This window comes from Camellia sinensis, chromosome 9 (genome assembly GCF_055761805.1).
Source record: "Camellia sinensis isolate YWXY chromosome 9, ASM5576180v1, whole genome shotgun sequence".
Lineage (NCBI taxonomy): Eukaryota > Viridiplantae > Streptophyta > Magnoliopsida > Ericales > Theaceae > Camellia > Camellia sinensis.
In genome coordinates, this window is record NC_138969.1 from 139,248,605 (window position 1) to 139,268,041 (window position 19,437).

Below are 19,437 nucleotides of genomic sequence, written 5' to 3' on the forward strand. Positions count from 1 at the left end.
TGAATTTTGAATTTTGAATTTTGAATTTTGAATTTTGTTCCAAATAAGAATAATTGAAGACCATTGCTCAATTTCAAGGGCAAAGTTGTCAATTTGATAAAATATAAACTAATTTGACGAAAATAAATGTCAAAAAAAAATATTTTTGAATTTTTAAAAAATTATGTCTACCCACCAAAAATAAAATTATGTAAAATTGATAAATCTTTTACTTATTTATTATTTATTTATTTTAGAAAATTTATTTTATTATGTGTTTGGATGATGATCATGTAATGGGTGGTTGTTAGGTTTTTAATGTGTAATTGATATATTTAATATATAAAATGTATTTAGTTTGAGATTTTTTAATTTAATGGAATGGTTTAATAATGATATCAAAGTTATCGCCATATTTGACTTTCAAAAAAATAGAAACTAATTTAATTGAAATAAAAATAACCACCCATTACATGATCATCATCCAAACACATAATAAAAATTAATTTTGTAGAAAACATAAAAAAAAATAAATGTGTAAGAGATTTATCAATTTTACATAATTTTATCTTTGATGTGTAGAAATGATTTTTAAAAATTTAAAAATATTTTTTTGACATTTATTTTTGTCAAATTAATTTATTTTATCAAATTGATGACTTTGCCCTTGAAATTGAGCAATGTTATTTTCAATTATCTTTATTTGGAACAAGATTCAAAATTTAGAATCAAATATGTCACAATTGAAAAGTTAAAGATTAAAGTGACACAAATTCTAAATTATAAGAATCATTAATATAATTTGGCCTTGATGAACTGCTTGAGAAGGTCTCTCTAACCTTTAGAAAACACCTTAAGGCCCCGTTTGTTTTGGGAGATAGAATAGAGGGGATTGATAGTGAGCGGATTAATAGTGAGGGGATTATTAATGAGGGGATTGATAGTGAGGGGATTAGTAGCAATGGGATTGATAGTGAGGGGATTAATAGTGAGGAATTGTTAAATTATTTTTATATAAAATAATAAAACAAATAAAAAAATATAAAAAATTAAAAATTATATTTTAAAAAAAAATTCTCATATATAAAAAATAAAAAAAATAAAAAAATTTCTAATCCCCTCACTATTTTTCTAATACCATCTCTACCTTCTCCTTACCAATCCCCTCTCCAAGAGTATTAGTAATACCAAGGGACTAATAGTTCCAAGGCCTTCTCCCAAAACAAATAAGGCTATTATTGATATCTTGGTATTAACAATCCCAATACCCTCTCTTTCATCCTAAACAAACGGGAGATTTACTCTTTTGGCTAAAAACGAGAGAGTAAATAGTGGTCTTTCTGATGTGAGGCTTATACTTTTAAGTTGAGATAGTGCAATCATTATTTCATCATCCAGAGTATTAGCACTCAAGTTTTAAGATCAATAAAAAAAAAAATGAGGTGTCTAAAAGCCCCCACAAGATGAGACCCGAGACCCACCCAACTACTCCAACACCTGTGTGAATCCAGCTGCATCCAGGAATCCACGGTCCACTGATTTTTATCATAAACTATGTGAAATTCATTAAATAATTTAAAATCTAATACAAAAGGAAAAGAGCTAGATATTCTCTCTTTATTTAATAGATAAAAGACAAAGACATTAATCAACTTAATTAAATAATACATAAACAAACATAAGTTTTCTCCAGCTCATTGCTGGCCATCATAGTTTTTAAAAACTTTAACATAGACACGGATACAAACACCAAATAAGAAAAATAAATACTGCATTTGAGTACGGGTGGTGTTCCACAATCATGCATGTTTCTTAGAGACCTTGATATACATGCCATCTTGAAATTGTAACATAGGTGTTCGGGCTACATCTCCTCCCTTAATTTTCGTCCACCTATCAGAATCAAAAACAGAAATGAAAAAACACATTAAGACTTTTTTTAAATGAAAAAAAAAAAATTGTAAAAATCTTATTAACATGTTATCTTAATTTTCAGATTCATCCTTCTTTTTTTTTCCTCGTGAAAGAAATCCACTAATATAAATTCGTCATGAATATATATCCTCTTAACTAAATGCATAGTAAGAATTGAATTTTATTACTATTTTCTTTCCATTTTCTTCATTTTGGGTCATATTTGTCACTATAATTGAAACAACATGAACAACCATGAAATGTGAAACAAATTTTAAAAGGACATTAGTAGCAGTAGTAGTACATACTTGTATTCACTGACTAAAACATGTAGGAAGGTGGCAAAAAATGCCTTGGCCAACTCTGCACCTGCGCATTGTCTCGTCCCTCCACCAAAAGGCATAAAATTCTTTGATGCGGTTTGCGGGTCAATGTCCTATTTTCATCAATGAATCAAAGATTGGGTAATATATATATATATATATAATGTTTTTATATGTCTCAATGCACTATCAATAATATTAGATTATGTGAGAATTTTGGGACACTAACGCTGTATTTGGTAGGAGGATTTGAGGAGGGATTTGGAAAGGGAAAGGGAAAAGTTAGGTGAAATGTAAATAAAATATATCTACATTTCACCTAGTTTCACACACCTTTTCCATTTCCCTTTCTAAATCACTCCCCAAATCCCCCAACCAAAAACAGCATAAAATTTCAACACATGATCTAATGATTGAAAATGCATATTCGGACAATAGATCTATGACCAACAGTATTATATCATTAATTCTTTGTTTTAAGAGAGAGAAAGAAAACAAAATTAACCTTCCAACGTCTCGGATTGAATGTAAGTGGATCCTTAAATACGTTGGGATTTAGTTGAAGAGTACAAGTGACAATCATAATGGCCCAACCTGCTGGAATTGTATAACCTGGAAATTGGAATTGGACAATTGTTATTAAACTTTGAGATGATTTAAGTATGAGATGTGCAACCCTAAGCATCACGTCACAAATTATTTAATAGGTCGGAATTATAAAACATGTGGTGTTCTTTCCTAATAGGAGACGAAGGAATACATGACCATTTGACAAAGGGAACCACATAGGGAGTAGCTTCTCTCAATACTTCATTTTCTCCATAATTCTCAAGAATTCATTTTATGGTTTTCGTAGGGCTCCACAATGGTGATTCGAACCATTTATCTCATAAGTTTCGACGAGAAAAACATATATTCAAAAGATCAACTTGATTGAAAATCAATAAATACACTAACTAATTGTGTTTTGTTTTATGAAATTGATGGTAAATATTATTTTAAACCCAAAATTGTTCATTTTATAAAACAAAATACGATAGTTAGTATGATTATCGATATCCAATTAAGTTAATTTTTTGCATATATATTCTTCTCTTCTAGGTCTATGAGATAAACAGTTTGGATTATCATCCCATATAGTAATTGAAAAAAAAAACAATCAAGTAACATATTATACAAGTGGAGGGGCAAAAAATGGAAAGAAAAAAATAAAATAAAAGCTTTAAACATGAGAACAAAAAAATAAATATATAAATAATCAAACTAAACATTAGACCAAAAAACCTCAAACTAAATATTAGACTTATTCATGCGGGCTCTTACAGGCTGAGTTTATGAGCAGACTCGGATTACAAGCTTTTGTCCAAAGCCTAAATCATCTTTTATGAGTTGAGATGAGATGAACACTTAAGTAAGTTGGGACGGACCATGAGACGGGTTGGTCAAGTTGGGTAATATCGAGTTTTTTATTCGCAAGCCATTTGGAAATCCTTAATCGTGGTGAAACACCACGAAACCCACAAAGTAGAGCCTAGACAGTTGTCGAGGAAATAAAGTCTCGAGAGGTGCCGCTCTCCCACAACACATAGAACTCATTTGTTTTGAGAGACAGATGAGGGGATTGGATTATGATAAATGTGGGACCCACTATAATAGTGTTTGTTTGCAAAATAGGAAAAGGGACTATGATAGGCCTTGAGGAGGGGATTAACAAAGACTTCTAAGGCTTGGATTTCAAAACTAGTGAGGGGATTAGTTTGAGAAAAATACTATTTTGCCAATATTATGTGTTGTGTATTTGTATGGGCTTGTATGGGCTTTTGTGTGTGTGTGTGTGTGGGGGGGGGTGGGGGGGGGGGGTATTATGTCATTATATATATTAAAATAATATAGTACGGAAAAATATTTTTAAAATATTATTTTTTTGATATTAAAATATATCAAAAACACCAAAGAAGGGTGTTTATGATATTTTATATAGTTAATCCACTCACCAAAATATATGACAAACAAACATAATTTTTCTAAATCCTTCACTAACAATCTCCCACACTAATAGTTCCCTTACTAACAATCTCATCCAACCTAACTTTAAAATCATATGGAAAATAGATCATGAATTTATGTAGATGCAAACATTTATTTAGTAATTTGTTACCATTATAATTGATATCTTTCAGTGTTCTTCTTAGTATCCCAGGAAAAACATTTCCCAGTCTCAGCACTTCATTGATAACCTGCAGTTTTGGCATACCATCACAAGATAATGACGCAACGCAATGTGCCAATTAATTCCAAAAGAGACCATATATATATACATGAATTAGAGTGTGAAACTTACATGCATGGTAACAGTCATGGATTTATATTCATCCCATGTCAGTGGGGATTCCTTGTTCTCTTTGTTTTTTAGAAGAATGTCATGCTCCGCCTAAAATAATAATCAATATTAATTATAATACAAAGAATTGAATGAAATATATATAGATAGATAGTAATTAAATTAGATTAGAGAAAAATATTAGAGTGAATAATGTTGATGGTTGATTTCAATATTACATACCACTAAATCCTCCACCACCCAAGGGTGTTCTGCAAATAACTTAAAAGACAGTGTTATGGCTGTGGATATGGACTCAACGGTAGCAAACAAAGCTCCAACGGTGACAGATACGATGAAATTCTCTGTCAAGAAGAAGTCAGTGTTCAAGTCTTTGACTGCATGATCAAGGAAGTCCCCTTTCTTTTCCTCTGGACAAGCTATTCTCTCCTTTAACTTTGCCCTTATTATGCTTTCTAACTTGTCCTTATCCTACAATCAAAAATCATAATCAAAATCAAATAAACTTTTGAGAAGGTAGAGTTTCCCTTTCTGTTTTCTAGTGTTACTATTACCTTCATACATTTGTGGAACCTAGTACCAGGGATGTTCAATGGAAACGACATAAGACCTTGCACGAATCCAGCAATGGTATCCGTTATACCATCAGATGACTTTTCAAAATCATGACCAAACAGGTTTTTTGCAGCAAAAACTGCAACCATCTACAAAATCCAAGACAACAAATTTATTCATTAACTAACATGCCAATAGCTTCAGAATTTATATTTGAATGAGCTTGATCCTAATAATAATAATAATAAGATAAATTTAAAAAAAAAAAGAAAAAGAAAAGAAAAGTCAGGTTTAACACTTATAATAAAATAAACTCTAAATTTTTAATTTTGCAATTTATACTTTAGTTTTTTGATTTAGTTTCAACTTAAACCATCAGTGTGTTTATGGTAAGTAAAACTGACAAGGAAAATGATATTTTAGTCATTAAAGTCAATGAAAAATAATGTTTTAGCCATTTAATGTACACCTACATTTGAGTGTAATAAATACAACTTTTTTTTTTTTGCAAAAAAAAAAAAAAAAAAAAAAAAAACTATGATATTTTTTTTACTATCCGTTTACTTAACGAAAATAGTCAAACAGTTTAAATTGAAAATAAATAATAATAAAAAATTAAGGTTTAAATTTGTAAAATTAAAAACTTGAAGTTATTTTATTACAAACATGTATATTAGGACCCTATCTACATTTTACAAAAATTGTTTAACATCACAAAAAAGGCAAACTACAATTTGAAAATAATCTTTACAAATACTATTATTAAAACCAGGTTTCGAAACTTTATTTTTGTTGCAAAAAAATTTAAGAACTAATTCTATTGTATAGTCAATAAAAAGTTGTTCCGAAAAGTAAAAAAAAAAAAAGATTTTTAGTGACAAAATTTTAAAAGCGTCACTAATAAATGCACTTTTGGAGATAAAATAATTTGGTCTCAAAAGAGTTTTCTTTTTTAGGAAAAAATTTTGATTCCGAAAGAATAATAATTCATTATTAATGTCCAATTTTCGTTACTAAAAATATAATGACGACACTTTTGTCAACAAAAATATTTGTTCTTTAAGAGTTAATTTTGTTTTTAAATTTTTGTCTCTAAAATCGTAATTTTTTTGTAGTGGTAGATCTAATCCCCCATGAGCCCTACCCAAAAAAAAAAACTAAGGGTTAGTTTTGCATCCCTTAAATAATTCATATTTTTATCTTTTTATATTTTTTCTATCACATCACCTCTCTACTTTTCTGCACATCTTTTCATAAAAAAATAAAAAGTACACTTATTTAAATCATCCCAAACAACCCCTAACACTCCGTTTGTTTCGGCGAGATTCACATACTTTGGAAATAAATATCCTACCAAAGAGGAAAAAAACTACAAAATAAAAAAGAAAGAGAGAAAAGTCAAGTGGTGACTATCAGTCTATTTATTTCGATAAAAAAATGTTTTTCCATTTTTTTGATATTTTGTACAATGAAAAATGAAAATGAGAAACAATTTTTTGTTCTAAAAACAAGCTTTCAGACCAAAGTTTTACAATCCCACAACTACCACAACAGCGACCACCGTTACTACTATGAACACCACCATCACCTCCACCTCCCGACCACCATCGCCATAGCCATCACTTCTAACACTCCAACACCACCACCTCCCACTTCAAACCCCCTTTACATCCATTACTTAAACAACATCACCTCTACCACCAGGCAGGGAGGGGGTGTCCAACCCAGCAAAATGTTTCAAGATCCATGTAAATATATACAAAAATTAATCTATTCATACAACCAACTATTATTCAAATTTTGGTCTCTTTATTTTCACTGTTCTAACATTGTTCTAACATTAATCTATTCATTTTAGAAATAAAAAATAAAAGTTCCTTCTTGTTCACTGGTTAAGGATTTGTTATGTATTGTACACACTTTGTTAATATATTTTATATTTTGAAGAGTTTTTTTAAGACAATTAAAGAAAATGAACCTAAATTTGAAAGTACATAACGAATTATAAAACAAGAAAATTTTACATTGTAGTCAAGATTCACTTATTATTTCCGTTATCATAGACAAAAATATATACTGAACAAATATTCAATAAAAAAATCGTATAATCTGGAGAGAGAAAAATCATAAAATTGTTGGGTTCAACTAATTAAAAGACTAAAACATCTCTCTCGAGCAATTTTATATTATTCTACATTGGTCCCAATGTCTCCCTTTTAGTTCCCAATGACAAAGTCCTACCTCAATCATGTTTACCACACTATGCCAATGCCATCACCATCACACCTTAACCTCAATTCTTAGTAAAATTCTTAACGAATCAAGAGTAAAGAACTTAGTTTATAGGTAACAATTTAGAAGGTGACACATCAACAAAAACTTTCCAAATGTAAATCTTTTACTCACAGAACACTACACAGTCACCCATGAGTAGTATTGTTACATTTTTCTTCTCTAATCTTTAAATCAGAAATCCATGTGACTTAAGAAAAGTAAAAGCTTCAGCATACCAAATTCAACTTTTGTTTTGTAGATAGTGGCTTGTGTTGAGAAATAGGTTAAAAATTAATTTTTTTATTTTTTAAAAAAATATAAAAAAAATAGAGAAGTAATATGATTTAAAAAAAAAGTCAAAAATTTTTTTTAATGTCTCTGCCAAAAGAGATCAATATAATCCTATGCACTTTCCTATATAATTTTTTTATATAATTTTTTTATTTTAGATGAAGAGAGGTAAAAATTTCAATACACCAAGTCTAGCCTTGTGTACATAGAAATACGACCTTTACTTTGCTTTACTCTATATCTAATATAATAATAATAATAATAATAATAATAATAATAGTATGAAGAGATACATACATTTGAAGCTTCTTTTTTGGCATCAATAGGTCCTTGGGTAGACCAGCGATGGATGTTAGTGCGAACGGTGGTTTCAATTTCAGAAAGCAACTTAGTCCGGAGGCTGTCAACACCAAAGAGAGTCAAGTAGGAGCCTCTGACATACTTGTGAATGTGACCAACAGCATTTGGCCTGGCTTCACCTTCTAGCCCGAATACCTTCTGGAATGTGTCCAAATACCACAGCTCTACTTCCTTCCCTTCTTGTTGAAACAAGTAATTGTTCAGCGTCGGATCTGCTGTTATCACCATTGGCCGTCCCACCAAATTTGTTGAAAACACTTTCCCATACCTGTTTTGTTTGTTTGTGTCCAAATACAAATTTACAACCATCATAAATAATAATATATTCAAACAAAATACTGCTAAGTAAATAAACCAACAAAGCAAACAAGCACACATAAAAGCGTACTTTTCAATTCTCTTCTTAATGAAGGGATGGAGATCTAAGGAGTGGTTGGGAATAAGAAGTTGAAGCGTCTCTCCAATGAATGGGAGACCCATAGATCCTGGAGGTATAACTCCATTGGACTTTGGGTTCCTCCACTTGTAAAGCCACTGACTTATGAATATGGTAACCACAGCTACTACACACAACCCAACTTGCCACATCTTTTACACTCACTGTTTGCTGAGAGAGAGAGTGAGTGAGTGTGTGTGTTTGTTTGTTTGTATGAAGAACTCGAATTGCCAGTATACCTTTCTCAGTGCAGATAAATAATTGTTCACATACTGGAGAAGCTTGGTCAGATATATATATATATAGAGATCAGTGAGGGTTTGTTTGGGGGAGTGGATTGGTTTTTTAGTTTTTTTATTTTTTTAGATATTTTAACTTGGGCTAAAAAATATTGTTTGAAAATGATTTTTTGATTTTTTTTTATAAATATAATAATTATAAATTAGATATGATATTTTATCTTATTAAACTAAAAAATTTATTTATTTATTGACTAAAATAGATCCAATCTTGCTTTCCAAACGAAACAAGTGGGAATCAAACAAAAATAAGGTATGGTTTAGGAACATATTATTTTAGTAATTTTTTAATTTTTTAGTTAAAATGTGATGTTAAAAAAATTAATATATTTGAGATAATTTTTTAATTTTTTACGAAAAAATGTATAAAAAATAGAGAGAAAAATAAATCTTTAATTTTTTTTATAAATTATTAATTTTTTAACTTTTTAATTGAAAGAATCAATTGTCAAACAAAGCTTAATTGTTTACATACTTTAAAGACAACTGAGAAGCTTGGTCAGACAAATAATTGTTTAATATCATTTAAATATTTTATCAAAAATTTTCATCAAAAATTTTCATCCTTACGTAGCTTTTCATGTGGCATGATTATTTGCAAATCACTGATACAATGAGGAAAATAAAAAATAAAAAAAAGGGCCCAGCTTCTTTTCAATCTAAGGTCAAGTTTGGCAATTATAAAATAATTTATCTTTTTATCTTTTTTTTATCACATCATCTCTATTTTTTTATATATTTTTTTATAAAAAAATAAAAAATACACTTATTTAATTCATTATAAACAAACCTTAAATCAGATGGAAGGGTGTTGTCGGTTTCCGCAGGCCCATTATGAAAATAGCATAGAATATTGTGACCACAGCTATTACACACAACCCAACTTGCCACATTTTTTACATTCACTGTTTGCACGCTGTCTGCTGAAGAGAGAGTGAGTGTGTGTCTTTGTTTGTACGAAGAACTCGTTGTGATAAACGAGGAAAAAATAATTGTTTAATATGGTAAACTCGCATTGAATATGGTAACTGGGGAAGCTTGTTCTGATCAGTGGCGGAGGGGAGGGGGTCACGTTGCCCCCCGTGGATTTTGGAAATTTTTTTTTTTTTTTTTCAAACATAAAAAAATATATTTTAAATAAAAAATTATAAAAATATTATTAAAGTGAAATGTTAATGATATTTTAAAAATTATAAAAATAATAATAGTTATTTTGATTGAAAATGAAGAGATTATTATAAATAAATCATATTAATTATGAAAATTTTTTAATGTAACGGCGATGTTATTATTAGTGATATGTAAGTATAAGTAATTTCACTACAAAGATATGAAATTTATTAGATTGTTAGTTATATTTGACGTGTGAGATTTATTCATTATGCGTTTATTTACTATTAGTAGGTGATATCACAAACCAATGATGACGTGGTATTACCATTATATTGAATTTTTAATCAAATTTTTTATCAAAAAATAATTTATCATTATATAATTTATTTTAAGACTTATATCCATATTATTTTTTGTATTGCCCATGATACAGTAGTTACAAATAACATTCAACTTATTTGTTTCCAGTTTTCAGAAAACAGTTTTTAGAAAATTTACTTTTTATTTTTCGTATTTTAATGTTTTGAATGAATTTTTTTAAAATTTTAAGCAATTTTTTTAATTTTTAGACACACCTAACACAAATACACTTAAAAAGTATGATATTTGTGAAAAAAATATTTAAAAAATGCATTAAATACCAAAAAATATAAATAAAAAAAACAAAAACAAAAATTCAGTATATTTTTTGTATTTTTGTGTATTTATTAATTTTTTAAAATATTTTTTTACAAATATTTTACTATTTAGATACATCTAAGTGAGGTGCATCTAAAAAAATAAAAAAAATTACTTAAAATTCAAAAGATATTCACTAAAAACAAAAAAATAGGAAAAATAAAAAAAAACTAAATTTACAAAACTGAAACCAAACACACTAATTATTATTTTATTTTTTTTGATATTTCTTAAAATCAATCGTAAAAATTTACGTAAAATATTTTTGTAATAATTATTATAATTAATAAGTAACCCCTCTAATTTAATTTTCTGATTTCCCCAATGGTTCTGATAAATAATTGTTCAATACCATTTAAATATTTTATCAAAAGTTTTCGTAGCTTTTCATGTGGCATGATGATTTGCAAATCAGTGATACAATGGCGGTGTTTGAGAAGGAAATTTTTTGATTTTTTTTGTTTTTTTCACTAAAAGATAAATTATTTGCAAAATAAAAAAAATAAATTCAGATAAAATATTATATCAAACTCGATAATTATTTTATTTTTTCTCTCACAGACATCACATCCAACCACAAAAAAATCTAATTATCTTCCCAAATACAAAAAAAAAAAAAAATCTCCAATAATATCCTACAACTAAAAAAATCTATAAAAAAATTCACCTCCCAAACACCCACAATGATGGAAAAAAAAATGCCACAGCTTCTCTTCAGTCCAAATTGGATGAAAGGGTGTTGTTGGATTTTCGTAAGTCCATTACGGAACCCGCATTGATAATCTGAACCGTTTAATGTGTAGGGCTTGTTGAATATTTTATTCTTGCAAAAAATCACGTTGATCGAATATTGATAATCACTTGATCAAGTCACATTTGTGTCAACGGTAAGTATAATTTTTAAAATAAATTATACAAATGTGATCTGATCAAGTGGCTATCAATATCTGATCAATGTAATGTTGATGCAATTCTCAACGAGTTTTAACACATTAAACGATTTAGATTATCGATACAGGCTCCGTGATGAACCTCGAAGGCTCAACAACACCCTCTAATTAGATATCCCAACTGGAGAGAGCCTCTCCCCCAAAAAAAAAAAAAAAAAAAAAAAAAAAAAAAAAAAAAAACTAACTAACTGTAGAGGTAATATTATGAGTGTGTACCGTACAAATGACACCATTCAATATTAGAGGAGTCCTAATTTAAAAATTTTTTAAAAAAATGTTATAACCAAATATTGTGTAAGGTATAACTTGTAAATCATAATCAAAATATTATTGTAACTAACATCTAAATAAATTATAACTAACAACAAAATAAGTTATAACTAAAGACATAAAAGTCGTAAATAAGAGTGTGTATGTATACCATATAAGTTATAACTAACAACAAAATAATTTATAACTAAAGACACAAAAGTCATAAATAATGGTGTGTATGTATACCATATAATTTTCTAAATATTAGATATAATATTTTTTTGGTGTAATCCTGACGCATACTTTATATTAAGCACAAAAAAGTCTTGTACCATGGACGCATAAAATTTAGACCATTACAAAAATATAAATATTTTTTTAATATTTCATTAATTTATAATTTTTTCATATTTTTAAAGTTCATCCAAAAGTACATAAATAGACATCAAAAGGGAAATTATACTTCTGAGTGATTTTTCTTAAATTATGAATTAATTAAAAAAGTTTGTCACTCCATAGCACACTTTTATAAATATATATATGTTTTTAAACATAGAATATCACCTTTAATAAACTACTTTCATAATGCAATACTGTGTGCACTTATGTAATATAAATAAAAAGTCATAAAAATAGTTTTTTTTTTTTTTTTTTTTTGACAGTCACAAAAATAAATGTGTCTTTCTAGAGATTAAAATATTATTTTCTCTAATTTTCTCTATTTTATCGTTATATATTTTTCAAATGTAATTTATTTAATTTTTAAATATTTTTTTTATCATAAAACTAGATGCATTTATTTTTAAATGAAATTTCATTTTTTTTTTAATTTTAAATGTCCTCTATTTTCAATCATAATTAAATTATATGGTGTAAAGAAAATGAATCTAAGAATAAAAAAATAAACAAAAGTGAATTTAAAAATAAGAAAAGGAAAATGAATCTAAAATTCAAAAAAAAATAAAGGAAAATGAATCTTAAAAAACTGAAGGGCATATAATTTTTTTTATTTGTTACAAAAATAAAGGGCATATGAAAAAACCCTCAAAATTTTATTTAAAAATAAGGGTGATGCACCAATAAATCTTACATTGTGAACTTATGAACTAATTGGTCCTCAATGACTTCTTATGGATGGAAAGGTCCTATTATACCCAATTTTACCTCTAAGGGCTATAATATTTGAGTGTGTGGATTACAAAGTAATGGACATAAATGGTATTTTGCATCGTGCGAAATTACGAATTTGGGGCATCTGCATTCCTTCGTGGTCAGTGTTGAAGCTGCAAAGATGGAAAGATTCTGGGAATCAATGTTAAGTCCAAAAATGTCGGAGTAGTTGAAATAGAATGGTAATGGTAACGTCTGCATTTTTCTGAAAGTGAGTCAAGATTTGGAGAACCCTAATACATTACCCTCGAAATGTTACATTGATGAGCCACTGTGTATACGATTGTGGAAATGTGAAGGGCTAATTGGCCGCCAATTGTTGAACGACACCTGAAATATGCCGACTGTGGATGCACATTAACACTAGTCACTCAGTGATCGTTGTTGGTTCAAAAACATAGCATGAAGGGTTTCAAATTAGGGGCATTATAACATGACGAAGACACAAGAAGGTATATGTTTTGTGTCTTCATTTGTGATGTTATGTGGTTGACGTTTACGGTTTGCGTTTAGTTATTACTGTGATGATATTTTTATGAATGTGAAATTGGTTGGGGTTTATCTGTTGTAGGGTGAAAATGCACTACAAAAAAAATCACTTTTAGCGACTAAAATATTGGTCATCAATTGTCTATTTTTTGGTTGCCAATGACATTCTACGACTAAAAATTTTGGTCGCTACATTTGTCGTCAAAACCCTGTCAGGAAAGGTCTTGGAGGGTTTTGCCAACCAAAAAACCTTTGGTCGGCAAAAAGCAAGTCTTTGGCGACCAAAATTTTAGTTGCCAATAGTCAATTATATTTCTTCAAAATTATACATTTACCAACCAATGTTTTAGTTGCCAAAAGTCAAGGAATCGCCGACCAACACCTTTAGTCGCCAAAAGCTTCAAATGTGAAAAAAAAAAAAAAAAACAAAAAAAAATCGTTGTAGAACAATTTGATCCGCTTTTACGGAGACTTGAACCACCAACCTCTTGTACCATAAACCTTATGCGTCACTAAAATTGACCACTTTTGGCGACTAAACTTATTTTTTTGTCGCCAATTGTAGACTTTTGGCTACTAAAATTTTTTTAGTCACCAAAAAGCTCTACTTTTGACTACTAAAAAATTTTTAGTCGGTAAAACCCATATAATCAGCTACCAAACTTATTTTAGTCGCCAATTGTAGACTTTTTGCTACTAAATTTTTTTAGTCGCCAAAAAGTTTTACTTAGGGCTACTAAAAAATTTATAGTCACTAAAACCCACATAATTAGCGACCGAACTAATTTTTAGTCGCCAATGATAAACTTTTGGCAACTAATGCTATTTTGGTTGCTGAAAGCTATACTTTTAGCAACCAAATTTTTTTTAGTCGGGAAATTTGGTGGCCGAATATGTTTTTTCCTATAGTGATGAGTGGACGTTTACGGTGATGTTCGTGTGTTACATCAATGTTATCATGTAATGTTGTAACATGTCAAAGGACAAACAATTGAAAATATAAGACCTTTTGTATGAGAAGTATTACTGTTGTGTGTGTAGTTTCAAGGATATGATTTGTTTGATGATGTCCGCATGTATGTTAACTCGAATAAGCGATGTTATTGTTATGTTGAGGTTTTGTTAGTGTGTGATGATTCACCGGGTTCCAGACTGAACGGGTCGGATTGGTCCACGCTTCCCAAACCGGTGTCCGAGTGTCCAAGCCCACAGAGGAACCTGCACAAGTGTTCAATGGAGAACAAGGAGTCCCCCAGCAAACCCTTCGACAAGCAAGTTAGAGAGAGAGGGAGGTGGAATGTAGAGATAGATTGGAGTTAGAAAGCTTAACCTTTTTCTTGTCTTCGACGTCTGCTTATATCCTCTGGTAATCATTTCGTTGTCCCTTCCGACCTGTCACCTTTGTCGAAAGTCTATACTCTAACTTACCTTGTTCATGGTGAAGGCATTCTGTCCTGACGGAGAGGGGTTATTGCAATAAATGTTGTAAGGGGCTTCATTAATGGCGATGTGCAGTAACAATAACTTTGCAGATCTTTGTCTGCTTATGTGGCTTGCCCTTCTCTTGCCATGTGTCTTGATGTCATAGGTTCTTATTGCTACGTGGGGCTTCAGCAATGCTGGGCTTTAGTATTTGAGTTATGTACTGGGCCCTAAATGGTGGGCTATAATCTTTATGGGCTTACCCATGTCAGTAGTCCCCCATTCCCAAGTGCAGCTTTAGTTCAACAAAAGGAATAATGAAGAAAATGAGGGTTGTGAGAGACCGGCAGGGTGAAGCCCGACCGAGAAGGGTGCCCGACTATAAGGAGGGCTGACCGCGAAAGGTGGCCGAGTGGAGAGGCCAACCATGAGGAGGGCCGACCGCGAAGGGTGGCCGAGTGGAGGGGCCAACCATGATGAGGGTCGACCGCTAAGGGTGGCCGAGTGGAGGGGCCGACCATAAGGAGGGCCGACCGCGAAGGGTGACCGAGTGGAGGGGCCGACCATGAGGAGGGCCGACCGCGAATGGTGGTCGACTAGTGGGGCCGACCATGAGGGGGGTCGACCGCAATGGATGACCGAGTGAAGGGACCAACTATGAGGAGGGTCGATCGTGAAGGGTGGCCGAGTGGAGGGGCTGACCATGAGGAGGCCCGACCGCGAAAGGTGACCGAGGGAATGGGCCGCCCGTGAGGAGGGCCGACCGCGAAGGGTGGCCGAGTGGTGGGGCCGACCATGAGGATGGCCAACCACGACGGGTGACCAAGTAGAGGGACCGACTATGAGGAGGGCCGACCGCAAAGGATAACCAAATGGCGGTGCGTAGGGCTCGAGGGGTGGCAGAGCACGTGGTGATTTAAAGTGGAAAAGACAGGGTAGAGGAAAGGGGCAGTGGATTGTGGGTGTACACGTGGCAGAATCCCATGATGGGGAGGGCTAGGCGTTGAGCAAGAAATGAAACGATAGGTCAATATAGGGTGTTGAAGAGACAGTTTTGGTGAATTTTTAAAAATTTTCAAACTGGCGAAATTTAATTGTGACCCTTAGAATATAGGCAAACCTTGGGCGTTTGGTATTATCCGTTTTACGTATCTCTTTGCAAACAACCAAAATATTCCAAGTGTAAACTCCTTTGTGTCAAGTGATACCCCATTGCAACATTTTGTGGACTATCTCGCACCAACATCTGAAGCTATTCTCAGACACACAAGAGGGATGGCCCAAGAAGAAGCAACAACCGCGAGTGTTGATCCATTGGGCGACAACGATGCAGTGGATTTGGCAGAACAATACCGGATAGAGAGGCGAGTGGGAAGCAAGGGGAAGCCGGTGGGGTGACCTCGTTCGTCCACAATGATAGCGGCTGCGCAACCAATCAGCCAGGTTAAACCAGATCACTGGCATACGATGGCCGACAAGTCAACCGTTACCACAGAGAAGTTGGTGGGCATACGCGAGAAATGCCAGATTCCCGCAGAAATAGAGTTAAAGCTGCCGACAACGAATGAGAGGCCATTCGACGCTCGACCGGGGGAGTTTGCCCTCTATGAGGAGGCGTTGAAGAGAGGGTTGAGGTTGCCGCTTCCGCAGGTGGTAGTGAATGTCCTAAACCGGTTAGAAGTGGCACCGGATCAACTAATGCCCAATGCATGGAAGATTGTACTGGCCTGTGCAAGCGCGTGACCGAGGGCGAACGAGGGGATGGCTATGACGGTGGACGATTTTTTTGCATGCTACAAGGTCTCGGGGCAGCAAGAAACTTGGGTCACTTTGCAGCAGGCGGCGGTAGGGAAGGGCCTGGTGGCGGGGTTGCCGTCATCAATAAAGGGGCGGAGGCCGCAGTGGTTCTACATGTTCACAAACGGAGGAGTTGGAATGCGCACGGTGTGGAGAGTGGGCACCAAGTCTGTGGAGCCAAAGCTGGGGGCAGCAGCTGAGGAGAGGGTAAAAAAGGTGGAGGCATGAAGGGAGAAGGGGGGCGCCAAATGGGACGAGCTCGTTCATCCGTCAGCCTTGTTTGCCGCAAGGTTAGGCCCTCAGCCGATCGGTGGAGACCTGGAACCTGCGGAATTAGAGGTGAGAAGAAAGGCGCAAGAGGCGGAGGATAGGACCATTCTCACCAAGGCTAGTATATTCAAAGAGTCACAGGCAGACCAGCCGCCGAAGCTGATCGCGAGGGAGAGGATCTGACCGCGCCCCAAACCGCTGGAGGAAAAGGACTTGGGTGAATTTGAGCCGCGACCGCCCCCAATTGATCCTTTAAAGGAAAGGGCCAACAAGGAGGTGGAGGCTGTGGTAAAGTAGAAGAAAAGGGTAAGGGAGAGGGAGGAGGGGCCAGCCCTGAAGAGAACAAAGGGGGTGGTGCCATAAGAGACCTGTGATGTGGGGCGGGAGAAAGCGGCAAAGGGGGGGAAGGTTATGCGACTGTCCCTGAAAGACAAGTGGAGGGTGAGGAGACTGGTCCCTTGGAGGGGGTGGAGCAGCAGCCCGAGGGGGGTCCTGCGCCCCAAGGAGAAGAAGGGAGGGCCAGGCTAAAGATCGCTTTTTACCATGCCCCTGCAGTGTCTGGGCGGCTGGGAGGAGAAGGAATAAAGGCTAGAAACGCTGCAGATCGCCTCTTAGGAGTAGTGGAGGATGTAGCCGTGCGCTTGATGGCCAGTTTCACTGAGGTTGAACTACTAAGGGGGTTGTGTTCTGCCCAAATGGAGGCGGCCGCCCTAGCAGAAGCCCTTCTGAACAAGGCGGCGGCTGCAAAAGGCGAAGTGAGGCAACTGAAGGTGAAATTGAAGGGCTTGGAGGCTCAACTTGAAAGCTTAAGGGGGGAGACTGTAGGGTGGCGTAAGGCCGCGTGAAGTGCGTGTGCTAGGGGGTTAGAAGAGGCTCAGAAGGCCAAGAAGATTGAGGTGTTGGCGGTGGTGCAGGGCAATGTTGCCGATCGTACCCATGCTGAGCTGTTCGCGGCCAAGTTGGAGCTGGAGAACGAACGCCGCAAGGTGGTGTCACTTGAGTTCCAGCTGGTTGGTGAGCAGAAGAAGCTGGAAGAGGCCCAGAAAGCCTGCATCGTCGCCGACGAACGGTGGGATGAGGCGATGACTTGTAACGAGGATCTGCTCGCCCAATCGATCAAAGCAAAGGAAGAAGCAGATCTGAAGATCGCGGGGTTGGAGAAGGATCTGGCAGATGAGCGCGCCAGGGCAGCGGTAGAGAAAGCGAGGTTTGGAGAAGGAGTTTGAGGAAGAAAGCACCAAGGAAGCCTCTGAAATGGCAGCATGCCCTGACTTATGCGTCGCAGCAGTAAAGCAGTTCAAGGGGTCTGCTGACTTTCAGATGGCTGTCGATGCTGTGATCGCCAACAACTTGACGAGAGACGGGTCTGGGGAGGCTGGCCCGTCGGAGGCGACCGCTGGGAGTAGGAGTGAAGAATAAGTGATCCAAAGCTTCCAGCGGTCGAATTTCTACAAACACGAGATGGCTGAGTTCGGGGACAGTAGTTGGAAGATGTTTAAATGCAAAACGGAAGAGTTGTTCCCAGACTTGGACTTCAGCAGTGTAAAGATTGACGAAGACGACATGGCCCAGACCCCCTTAGATGAGGGTGTTAAAGAAGAAGACCTCATCTCAAGTGAAGAGGAATGATTGGTGTGAACAAAATTTGTACTCAGAGTTTTGGTTGTTTTGTTTTGTTTTTGGAATTTCTGTAATAAACTTGTGTATAGGTTTGTGAATGAATAAAATTATGAGTTGTGTTTGTGTTTTTATGCTATTGTCTGCATTGTTTAAGGATCTACAAAGAATGAAAGTGGTGACTTACACAGGGCTTGTGTATAAATTATTGTGAAGTTTAAAATGTAAGGAAACCTCAGTGCAGAGTGAAGTTTAAAATGTAGGAAAACCTCAATGCAGAGTGAAGTTTAAAAATGTAAGAAAACCTCTATGCAGAGTGAAGTTTAAAATATAAGAAAACTTCAATGCAGAGTGAAGTTTAAAATATAAGAATGTTAAAAACGTGAAGTTATGAATCACGACCCAGCGAGGAGCCAGTCTGACTTGGAAAACGTTAAACTGGAATTTGACTAAGTATGGCAACTATGCCACAATCATGAAGTTGGCCGAGCGCTTCATTCGTGCTCAGTTCGGGTTGAGCCATGATTAACTTGGTCGGGCTGTTTCTTTAAGTAACTCAGTCTGACTGAGCTCTTCATGCTCAGTGTGACTGAGGCTTTAAGTGACTCAGGTTGGTTGAGCTCTTCATCCTCAGTCTGGCTGAGGCTTGTCGTGCTCAGTCTGGCTGAGACTTTAAGTGACTCAGTATGGCTGAGCTTTTCATGCTCAGTCTGGCTGAGGCTTTAAGTGACTCGGTCTGGCTGAGCTCTTCATGCTCAGTCTGGCTGAGGCTTGTAACTGAGTGCTGCAATCAAAACGTTATTGAGGTACCACACATATAATTGAGATATAAGATTGTTGTCGTGTAAAGTGTAGCCCATTTGATCAGAAATTTACAACATGTGAGAGAAGAAGAAGAACATTCAAG

The 19,437-nt window shown here is 34.5% G+C and overlaps 1 protein-coding gene across 1 annotated transcript; it reads right to left on the reverse strand.

Moving 5' to 3' along the window:
- Nucleotides 1-1,518: 1,518 nt before the first annotated feature.
- On the reverse strand, nt 1,519-8,851 carry LOC114312860 (beta-amyrin 16-alpha-hydroxylase CYP87D16). Its single transcript, XM_082887732.1, has 9 exons — nt 8,426-8,851; nt 7,975-8,305; nt 5,112-5,261; nt 4,780-5,028; nt 4,558-4,647; nt 4,375-4,453; nt 2,722-2,828; nt 2,202-2,329; nt 1,519-1,872 (listed from the first exon to the last, which is right to left on the reverse strand). The coding sequence occupies exons 1-9, from the start codon at nt 8,623-8,625 to the stop codon at nt 1,779-1,781; spliced, it is 1,428 nt and encodes a 475-aa protein (XP_082743858.1). The 5' UTR covers nt 8,626-8,851; the 3' UTR covers nt 1,519-1,778.
- Between the last annotated feature and the right edge of the window lie 10,586 nt (nt 8,852-19,437).

Coding starts and splice junctions, on each gene's coding strand:
- LOC114312860 (XM_082887732.1), bottom strand. CDS start 8,625: ATGTGGCAAGTTGGGTTGTGTGTAGTAGCTGTGGTTACCATATTCATA. Junction 5,029..5,111: donor GGTTCCACAAATGTATGAAG/GTAATAGTAACA, acceptor TTTTGATTGTAG/GATAAGGACAAGTTAGAAAG. Junction 4,454..4,557: donor CCATGACTGTTACCATGCAT/GTAAGTTTCACA, acceptor CCAAAACTGCAG/GTTATCAATGAAGTGCTGAG.